At 51.5% G+C, this 11,083-nt stretch overlaps 1 protein-coding gene across 3 annotated transcripts in view; it reads left to right on the top strand.

The window, feature by feature from the left end:
- The first annotated feature begins 1,338 nt into the window (after positions 1-1,338).
- NMUR1 (neuromedin U receptor 1) overlaps positions 1,339-11,083 on the top strand; it is a 30,754-nt gene continuing 21,009 nt past the window's right edge. Inside the window, exon 1 of one of the 3 annotated variants that reach the window (XM_083612926.1) lies at positions 1,339-1,624. Coding sequence is in view for 1 of the 3 variants with exons in the window: in XM_083612925.1 (XP_083469051.1) it covers positions 4,648-4,662 (15 nt within the window). In the remaining 2 variants the exon portion in view is untranslated. Of the gene's footprint in view, positions 1,625-4,556; positions 4,663-11,083 lie in introns of those variants that run through there. The other 2 variants (XM_083612925.1, XR_014547901.1) reach the window with 2 other exon arrangements.

The following is an 11,083-nucleotide window of genomic DNA, read 5'->3' as shown; positions in this document are numbered from 1 at the left end:
TGGTATTCCCTGTATCCAGGGCAGCTGTCTAGCAGATCCATCTGGTACGCAGGCTGAGACCCTCCCTGCCCGCGGACTGTCTCGCCAGAGTGGTGCATGCTCTGGTTATCTCCCACTTGGACTACTGCAATGCGCTCTACGTGGGGCTACCTTTGAAGGTGACCTGGAAACTGCAATTAATCCAGAATGAGGCAGCTAGACTGGTGACTGGGAGCGGCCGCCGAGACCACATAACACCAGTCTTGAAAGACCTACATTGGCTCCCAGTACGTTTCCGAGCACAATTCAAAGTGTTGGTGCTGACCTTTAAAGCCCTAAACGGCCTCGGTCCTGTATACCTGAAGGAGCGTCTCCACCCACATTGTTCAGGCCGGACACTGAGGTCCAGCACCAAGGGCCTTCTGTCGGTTCACCTCCCTGCGAGAAGTGAGGTTACAGGGAAGCAGGCAAAGGGCATTCTTGGTAGTGGCACCCGCCCTGTGGAATGCCCTCCCACCAGATGTCAAAGAGAACAACAACTACCTGACATTTAGAAGATATCTGAAGGCAGCCCTGTTCGGGGAAGTTTTTAATGTGTGACATTTTAATGTATTTTTAATGTTTGTTGGAAGCCGCCCAGAGTGTCTGGGGAAACCCAGCCAGATGGGCAGGGTACAAGTAAATAATAATAATAATAATAATAATAATAATAATAATAATAATAATTAATATTGCTGCCTCCGACTGTGGAGGCAGAGCAGAATCATCCTGGCTAATCGCCATTTGTAGTTTTATCCTCCTCTGGTAATTTGTCCTTCTTTTAAAGCCATCCCAGTTGCCGGCCATCACTGCCTCTTCCTGCGGAAGTGAGTTCCATAGTTTAACTCTGCATTGGTCAGTAAACAGGTCATCTAGGAGCATCCCCCTTGCACGTCTGTATCTGAAACCACTTTGCTTCCCTTTTCAGGCTGTAAAAGCTGGCTGGGAGATCCTTTTGGCTGTCCGAGCAGAGGGTGAAAAAAGGGAATTTGCAATGTAAACTGCACATGTGATAAATGAGGATCTAGACAATTACCAGCCGGGCTTTTCACTTGGAAGAACATCCCCGGGGCTGGAGGCTCGCATGTCTTGTGCCTCCTGCACCTGAGCAAATCTCTGAAATGCGAAGAGAGAGAGGCCCTTTTAAAAAGGAAAAGGAAAACCCTGCTCCCTGATCCTAGAATTCTCTGCCCACAAACCAGAACCCACCCAAGGAGACTCAAGGAGATTTACCCGTTGCCTCCATGTGGCACGACAAATATTTGCCTTGAATTCCTGCCCCCAAGGAGCCTCGTTTCTCTTTGCTGGCCTCGCTGAAATGTGCAATTGCTGAAATGTGCGAAGAGTCCCAGAAAAGTCTGGATCCTTCACGGGCGAGGTCTGCGTTGGTCTTCCATGTGTGCAGAGGAGGGTGACAAACCTTCTGAGGAACGGTTGAGGGCATTTAGCCTGCAGAAGGGAAGACTGACAGGTGACAAGAGAGCCATCTTCAAATATCTTAAGAGCTGTCACATGGAAGTTGGAGCTGGCTTGTTCCCTCCTGCTCCGGAGGGTGGGACCTGAAACAAATGGAATTGGAGGACAAGGAAGGAGATTCTGACTAAACGTAAGGAGAACTTTCTGGGGGTAAGAGCTGTTTGACATTGGAACAAGCTACCTTAGAAGGTGATGGATTCTCCTTCCTTGGAGGTTTCAAGCAGAGGTTGGAGGGCCATCTGTCGGGGATGCTGGGGTGTCCCTTCCAACTGGATGATTCTATGTCTCTATGCTTATGTGAGAGAGGACTCTACCTCTCTTTCAAATCAGAACCAGTGAAGGCAGTGAAGGTCCTGCGTGAGTGCCTGGAGGCGGTTGGAGGATGGATGGCGACTAATGGATTAAGGTTCAATCCTGACAAGACAGAAATACTGTTTTTTTTGGGGGGGACAGGAGGGCTCCCTGGTCCTGAATGGGGTAACTGTGCCCCTGAAGGACCAGGTGCGCAGCCTGGGAGTCATTCTGGACTCACAGCTGTCCATAGAGGTGCAGGTCAATTCTGTGTCCAGGCCAGCTGTTTACCAGCTCCATCTGGTACGCAGGATGAGACCCTCCCTGCCCGCTGTCTGTCTCACCAGAGTGGTGCATGCTCTGGTTATCTCTCGCTTGGACTACTGCAATGCGCTCTATGTGGGGCTACCTTTGAAGGTGACCCGGAAACTACAACTAATCCAGAATGCGGCAGCTAGACTGGTGACTGGAAGCGGCCGCTGAGACCATATAACACCGGTCTTGAAAGACCTACACTGGCTCCCAGTATGTTTCCGAGCACAATTCAGAGTGTTGGTGCTGACCTTTAAAGCCCTAAACAGCCTCGGTCCAGTATATCTGAAGGAGCATCTCCACCCCTGTTATGTACTGAAGTTCTCACCCTGGGCCAGCAGGGGGATACTGTAGATAGTTTTCACTCAGGTCCGCATATGCAAATAAGGAATTGAAAGTGATGTTCAGTGATTGGATAGTTACAGAAAGTTGTTGCTGTTGCCTTGTAGTTGAGCTCTATATGAGCAGGTTGGCTGAACCCTTCAGCTCACTTCTGTTCTGGCCTGTGAATAAACAAGAGCTGTTTGAAGAATCGCTGTGTCATCTGATATGTTCACCCACAATTTAACAACCCCCATCGTTCTGCCCAGACACTGAGGTCCAGCACAGAGGGCCTTCTGGCAGTTCCCTCCCTGCAAGAAGCCAAGTTACAGGGAACCAGGCAGAGGGCCTTCTCGGTGGTGGCGCCCGCCCTGTGGAACGCCCTCCCACCAGATGTCAAAGAGAACAACAACTACCAGACTTTTAGAAGACATCTGAAGGCAGCCCTGTTTAGGGAAGCTTTTAATGTTTGATGCATTACTGTATTTTAATATTTTGTTGGAAGCCGCCCAGAGTGGCTGGGGAAGCCCAGCCAGATGAGCGGGGTATAAAAAATAAATTAGTAGTAGTAGTAACTGGTGAAGCACCAACCCAGTCAGGTAGGGATGCGCATCTCTCTGCCTGCGCATATCTGTTGCCTGCAGGGGCCGCAGAAACTGTGGGAGCTGCCGGCACCCTTGTCGCCACCCACCTGGGCAGGCTCTGCACATTGCCCCGTGACCAAGGCGTGCATTGTGCTCATTCTGTGCTCATCCCCTGCTGTGCAAGCCCCTCGCGCCTTCCTGCGGCAGCAGCTACTCAGAGTAATAAGCATAGCCGGGAGGACTGCAAACGGAAAATTGGATCGTGTGACTGGAATGATGCCTGTCGGAGTGGGGGGCAGGCAGTAATAGGTTTATTGCTTTGGGAACGAAGGCCGCATGCACACCATACATTTAAAGCATCTTCCCAGGATTCCTGGGAATTGGAGTTTGAGGGTGCTGGGAGTTGTAGTTCTGTGAGAAGGAACATCCGTTCCCAGAATGATTGGCGGGGCAGTGGAGATGTGCTTTAAATGTGTGGTGTGTATGTTGCAGGCCACGGGTTCGAGCCCCTGTGGGACCACAAATATCCCCCACCCTTTCTATTCCCCTTTCCACAGCATTGGTGGTTCAGTGGTAGAATTCTCACCTGCCAAGTGGTAGGTCTGAATTCGATTCGTGGTCAATGCGGTAACATGGTGGTTCACCTTGGGTCTCCAGCTGATTTTGGACTATCCCATCATCCCTCACTAGCAAGGGCAGTGGTTAGGGATGATGGGAATTGTCCAAATACAGCTGGAGACCCAAGGTTGGGAAACACTGGGTTAGAGCATGGTGCTGATAACGCCACGTGAAATATACTCAGAGTCGCAAAGTGATTTCATGCTCTTTATTCAGCTCATAGTGCTGAGGAGGAATGAATGAAAGTCCCCTCAAAGTATCTGCTTTATATACATTATTTACACAATGGGCTGCACATGATTGGCTAATTCCGGAATTCTACTGTAAGCCAATCAGGTTGTGGATTCACTTCTATCTGGAGCATGATTGGGTGGTTCCTGCCAACCAATCATACTGCTGCATTGTTCTAGGACCAATCCGACTGCTGCATTCTGGATCCTATTGTTCTAGTACCAATCAGACTGCTGCAGTTTGGATCCTATTCAACTCAGTACATAACACCACGGTTGCAGGTTCGATCCCTGTATGGGATGACTGCATACTCCTGCATTGCGGACGGTTGGTCTAGATGACCCTGGGGTTTCCCTCCCAACTCTATTATTCTTTGCAATTTCGTCCTTCCAGTCTGGGACGCTTTGGGGGTCAATTGTTTTTTGTTCTGCTCGCTTGCCTTCTGTCATGTTTGCACTTAAAAAAATAAATAAATCAACCTGAATAAAAGGGGGGAACAGCAGCGTGCCCCTGGGCATGTGCAGAACGCGACTCCCTCCCCCAGGCTATGGCAGAGCCACTGCCCCCTCCTTCCCTTCCATCCGAGGGAGGAGCTTTCAGCAGCAGAGACGGACCCGGCGCGATCCTGCTCCGCCTCGCCGTCCCGTCGGGCGTCTGGCGGCGCGGGCACGCCCTCTGGCGGCGCTTTAAGAGCCCTGCAAGCGGCGGAGCGAGCTGCAGGCAGGCGCTTTCGACGGCCGGGGCACCGGGCGAAGATGCGGCGGCGGCGGCAGGAGACGGGCGGGCGGACTGGGCGATGGACGGAGCCGAGGTGAGCGCGGTCCCTCTTGGGCTGGCTGCAGGGGAAGCGTCCCGGCAGCCGTCGAGGCGGACGGACGGACGTGCCTGCCAGCCTGCCTTGCTCGCGGGAAGGGGCGCGGGGACAGCGGGGAGGGATCGGGGCGAGGGGCGGCTAGGAGAGAGTCGGGCGAGTGGGTTTGGGCTCTGGGGACTCGACGGGCGCTCCCGAAAGCCCTGCCCGTGAATCCTAAATGGTGGTTATTCTGGAATTGCCAAGAGGAAGGCGGCATGCACTCTGCACATGCTTAGAGGCGCTTCTCTTTCAGCTTTGCCCAGTGGTTTTGGGGCGCGGGGTGAGTAAGCCCGGTGGAGGCGCAAAAGCCTGTTCATCCGATGAAGAAAGCAGAAGGTCGAGGTGCAAGGGACACCACGGGTCATCTAGTCCAACCCCGGCTGCAAGTGGAGGTGATGAGGGGTTAGGGAGCAAATTGGTGAGCGGATCGACAGTTGGGAGGGAAATGGGGGTGGTGGCTGGATGGAAGGAGGACCGGGAGAGACTAGGCAGACAGAGAGGGTGAGAAAGTAGATTCTTAGGAGCTGCATTTGGACATTGGTGGCAGGAAAAGATTGTTTGTTGCAATACTAAATAGGTCCAGATGGTCAGAAACGGGGGTCTTCTTAGGGGCGGTCAGGGACTCAGAGGTACCACACCTGCTTTGCATCCAGAAGGTCCCATGTTCGATCCCTGGCAGCATCTCCAGGTAGGGCTGTATGGTGTAGTGGTTAGAGAGTGTTGGATTAGTACCCAAGAGACCAGGGTTCAAATTCCCAACTCACTGGCTAGTCACTGCCCCTCAGCTTTACTCTCCTCGCAGGGCTGTTGTGGGGGATTAAATGAGGAGGGGGAGAGATTTGTAGACCACCTCAAGCTCTTTGGAGGGAAAGCTTGGATATCAAGGCAATAAATCGGGCAGGGAGCATCGCCTGCTTGAAACTCTGGGGAGCTGCTGCCAGTCAGTGTAGACAGTATTGAACTAGATGGACCTGATGCTCAGCTTTCTAGCTTCCTGAAATAGGCTTTGGGCTACAGAAGGGTCGTGGCTCAGGAGTAGAACACCTGCTCTGCATGCAGAAGGTTCCAGGTTCAGTCCCAAGGCAGCACCTTCCAGTAGGGTTAGGAGACGCCCCCTGTCTGGAACTCTTGAGAGCTACTGCCAGCCAGAGTTGACAGCATTGGGCCAGGTGGCTCAATGGATCTGGCTGAAAATAACGTACAGGGTTCTTCTGCGCCATTTCCCCTCTTCCTGCTGCTGCTTACAGGGTCCCTCTGAAAGCCATCCGAAATCTGCCGTTTATCCGTATGGATGGAGATGCCTGCAAGTTTCTGCCTTGGCCTCGTCTTTTAGCCATGGTTGGTGGGACGGAGAGAATTGCAACCAGGGGACTTAGGAAGGATGAGGCAACGATGCCTCCGCCTGTCTTGTTCTCAAACAGCTGGCTCACAGCCTGAGCGCAGATCAGTTTTGCCTTGGCTGTTCAGAAAGCCTGAAAATTTATATCCAAAATGCACCAAGTGACTAAGGAGACCGGCAGGGACCCCAGGGGTCATCTAGCCCAACCCCCTTCGATGCAGGAATCACAACTGAAAAATCCCTGGCTGGTGGCTGCCCAATCTCTGCATAAAAACCTCCAAGGAAGGGGGAGTCCACCGCCCTGGTATTTATAGCACACCTTCTCTACAAAGAGCTGGAGGTGGTGTTTGTGCCTCGCCGCTGTACCTTCCCCACAAGCTTGCGAGGAAGGCTCAGGGAGAGAGGCTGGAGCCAGGTCACAAAAGCGAGCTCCGTGGCTGTGGGGAGATTCGAACCCGGGTCTCCCCCACTATGTTGCACCGGTCCTCTGACTCGGCTCAGTGCCCTGGAAATATCTCCTTGGGGTGCCTGATTCCGGATGGCATGGCAGTGTTGGGGGGGTGATGTTTAGAGGCGCCCCCCCTTGCAACCAGCGCAGCCTCTGCAACATTGCAAGGGCCGTTGGGTGGGGCACCCCCCGCCCTCCTCCTGCAGCGTGACAAAACGCCTTCGGGGAGGCGGGGGAAGCCCTGAGCACCCGCCACCCACATAATGCGCGTGAAAGCTGAGCTGGCTTCGCTTCTGAGTCGGCGTGCATGGAATTGCACTTCAGTTGCGCTGAGTGCTCCTGCCCATGCCAGCCCCAGAGCTGTGGAGAGAGTGCGGGCTGCTTGAAGAGCTGGTTCCCCATCCCAGGGGTGTGTGTCTGGACTGGGGGGAAAGGAACCCCCCCTTGTGTGTTCTCTGGACATCTCCTGAGCTCTTGACCACCTGCGGCAGGACACACAGGTAAGGCTTTGATATGGTGCCATTGGAATCTGCTTCCGATGCGGGAGGGGGGATTGCTGGGAAATGTGTGAATTGGGAATAGAAGACAGCGCCCCTGAGCGTGTGCAGAGTCCCTTTCCTTCAATACTTGGTAAGTTGGAAGCAGCTGGCACAAATCAATGGCCGGGGAAAGAATTTGCAAGCAGGAGGGTGGGGGGCTGCAAAAACAACATCCCTTTTCATAGAAAATCAGCACAGGGCTCAAAATGCGATTTAGGTGTGTGCAATGCTCAGCAGTGAACATAGGGACATTTGGACTTAGTGGTCTTACGGTAAACGTGCCCCCCCCTTTAAATGGTCTTTTGTGTTATTTCACTTGCTCTGGAATGTGGGGTGCTGCGTTCGCAGACCTCCTGTTGCTTCTGCAAAGTGGAGTCCTGGACTCCTGCTCTGAGCGCTCCGCCGGTGATGTTGCAGCGCTGATAACGGAACAGTACGAGAGAAAACAGTCCGTAGCTTCCTGTTGCTTAATAATAATATTTAACGACCACTCATATCTAATACGCTTAGAGTAAAACACTCGACAAAGGGGTGAGAGTTTTAAAGGGCTTAAAGCTGGGGTTTGAAAGAGGGATGTGGCAAATTCATGGAGGGAAACGGGTCTCTCCCTGTATATTTGTCATGATGGCTCTATGGAGCCTCCAGTTCAGGTGCAGTATACCTGCAGGGGGAGATATTGATGGGCTCTTGCCTTTCTTGCCCTGCTTTTTCGATGGAGGGAAAGGGGCTTCCCAAAAGCATATTTTTTGCCCCCGTGAGAAGAGGGCGATCTCTTCTCTGACCCAGCAGGGAAATCCTTGTGTTCTTATGGTAGGCTTCGCATTATGCAGATAATGGGAGACTTGGCTTAGTTTGGTTTAACGGAATAGGTTTGTTTAAGTAAGCTTTAACAGAGCATCAGAGGAGAGAGAGGAGGGGGACCACGTATATTCCTCAATCTGTGCCATAAAAATGCATTTATTAGCGACGGGTTGTGCCGAAAATGTGGACAGGGACATGCAAATGCGATCCAAAATGCACAGCCCATTGAAAGCAATGCAGTGCACAGTTAGTTCCCTGCCCAGGAAGTGGACAACAGCTTGTGTGCAGATCTCATTGGCTGTCTCGGGATGCAGAGCTGGGGGAAGATTGGTTTTCTAGAATCATAGAATTGCAGAGTTGGAAGGGACCCTACGGGTCATCCAGCCCAACCCTCTGCAATGCAGAAATCACAGCTAGATGAGTCCCTGGCAGGCGGCCACTCGACCTCCGCTTAGAAACCTCCAAGGAAAGAGAGCCCACCGCATTCTGGGAGTCTGTTCCACTGCTGAACAGCTCTTACTGCCAGGAAGTTCTTCCCGATCTTAAGTCGGAATCTCATTTGAATCCACTGGTTCTGGTCCCGCCCTCCGGAGCAGCAGGAGGAAGAACTGAAATGTTTGGGAAGAGGGAGCGGCGAAAGGAAAATGTGCAAGGCTGTTTAACAGGCCCATCTAACATAGCATCCTTTTTCCGATAGGGTCATGTACGTATTCTATAAAATGCATATCAGTGTGTAGGGCTATGGTGCCCTTTTGCCTGTAATCTGTCATTATTTTTTCAGAAGCTGAGTGCTCACCTGCCCTGCTGCTTAAACTTGGGGGGGGGGTGTGCTTGTGGAGCCCTTTAATCGAAAAAAGTCCATGCCAATTCTGCATAACTATTTCTCCCCATCACCATTTTCCCAGGCCAGTAGTAATGTCCTGCCTTCAAACCACGCTTAATTTTAGAATACGAAGAAAATCTCGGAAAGTTATCTGCCGCTCCCCTCCTTTCCAACACTTGTGTTCTGTTTGTGTGTGTGTCTTTTTAATAAACAATGTGTTTTGTTGAGGCTCTGTGTCCCCTGCTGTTGGGATTGAGGCAAGTTTAGAGCAATTACATACTTGCGAGTAAAGGGAGAGAGGTGGCTTGTCGGAGTGAAGGAGGGCAAAGCCAAGCCATTGCTCTGTTTGCTGACACGCTGCATGAGGAGCAGATCGCTGCAAAATGGGGAAGAGAAGCAGAACCGCAGGGGAGGTCGGAATTGCCTGTTTCTGCCTTCAAAAGGTCTTAGCATCTGAGGAAGGGAAGGGCTATATCTCAGAGCCAGGGCAGAGGCTGTGCATGCAAAAACCTCAGGACTAGTTCCATGCCTCGCATCTCCAGGAAAAGTGGGGAGAGAACCGTCAACAGTGTGATGCAGCAGCAAAAAAGGCTAATGCGATCCTAGGCTGCATCAACAGCAGTATAGGGTCCAAATCAAGGGAGACAAGAGTGTTGCTCTCTTCTGCCTTGGTCAGACCACACCAGACCACACCTGGAGTCCAGGGGCCAGTTCTGGATGCCACAGTTTAATAATAATAATAATAATAATAATAATAATAATAATAATAATAATAATTTATTATTTATACCCCACCCATCTGGCTGGGTTTCCACCGCCACTCTGGGTGGCTTCCAACCGCATATTAAAAAAAATACAGCGTCAGACATTAAAAACTTCCCTAAACAGGGCCGCCTTCAGTTGTCTTTTAAAAGTAAAATAGTTGTTTATTTCCTTGACATCTGCTGGGAGGGCGTTCCACAGGGCAGGCGCCACCACCGAGAAGGCCCTCTGCCTGGTTCCCTGTAACCTCACTTCTCGCAGGGAGGGAACCGCCAAAAGGCCCTCAGAGTTGGACCTCAGTGTCCAGGCTGGACAATGGGGGTGGAGACGCTCCTTCAGGTATACTGGACCAAAGCTGTTTAGGGCTTTCAAGGTCAGCACCAACACTTTGAATTGTGCTCGGAAGGATTCCCTTAGAGATGGTAGACTCTCCTTCACTGGAGGTTTTTAAACAGAGGTTGGGTGGCCACCTGTCAGGGATACTTCAGCTATGATTCCTGCAAATCAGGGGGTTGGACTAGATGACCCCCGGGGCCCCTTCCAACTCTACAATTTCTTGATTCTGAATGTCATTGGGCTGAGTTAGGCTGGCTCTGACTCAGAGCATCGTGTGCACCAGGAGCCAAAGGCTGGTGGAACCGGGGCAAATAAGGAAATCTCTCTCCTCTTCTGTCACCGAGCTGAGCCCAGGCTGGGTGGGGAGCTGTGCATGGGAGTCGGCAGGCCCTGTTTTGGGGGGACATCTAGGGCACCCCATCACCTCCCTAGGTGGCAACAGGGAAAACGGGGCGCTCTCCGGCTAAGATCGCAAACCCAGCTCCTTTGCGCCTGCAAAGGCGCGAGCGGCACAGTTTGATTTCATTTACTTACGTACAGCATTTTATATCTTGTAAAATATTTCTGCAGCTCAAGCTGACTCGCTAAGCCCTCGCGATGCTTTTGCTCTGAAAAGTTCTGGCAGCTTCTCCAGGATTCTGTCTTTTGAGCATACATTTTGGCAGCCGGTCCAGACATTCGGTTCTTTTAAACCAAAACAACATCTGAGCCATTTTAATTTTTTTCTGGGTGGGTGGGTGTTGTTTCACAACCCCAAAAGGAAAAGCTATATGTTAGTGAGACTTTAACCCTTCCCCTCCAGGAGGGGACAGTTGCTCCTGTATTCGAATTCTGCTTGCAAGGTTTCCCATTTGGGCATCTGGTTTATGGTTACCAGACGTCCCCGTTTCCCAGGGACGGTCCCCAGATTTACAAATCTGTCCCCGGACAAAACCAGTCCCTGGAATGTCCCCGGATTTATATTTTAAGTGTAGATTTATAACTCACCAAGATAAGGTGTGCCTGAAGTTGTTCGCTACAAGCTTGAACCGCATGCTTAGAGCTATTTCAATCTATATTGCATCCCAATATTTCTGCCTATGTTTACTTGCTGTTGCATAGATATATGTATGAACCTGACCTTTAGAACTTTGTAAGTAAAGCATTTTAAAACTTTTTTAAAAAGTGTAGATTTATTAGTAGGGAATGAATGTTGCGTGATTGGTTCAACGGCACAAGACACCTCATATGGGGACTTCTGGAGAGGCAAAATGGTGGGCGCCAAGGCAGCGAGCAGCTCCTGAAGCCAGCCAGAGCCAACTGCGCTACCAGGCTGGCTCCAGGCTGCTGAG

The sequence above is a fragment of the Podarcis filfolensis genome (assembly GCF_964270895.1).
Source record: "Podarcis filfolensis genome assembly, chromosome: 5".
Classification (NCBI taxonomy): domain Eukaryota; kingdom Metazoa; phylum Chordata; class Lepidosauria; order Squamata; family Lacertidae; genus Podarcis; species Podarcis filfolensis.
Note: the sequence above shows the minus strand (reverse complement) of the source record. Positions and strands in the feature narration are given on the sequence as shown.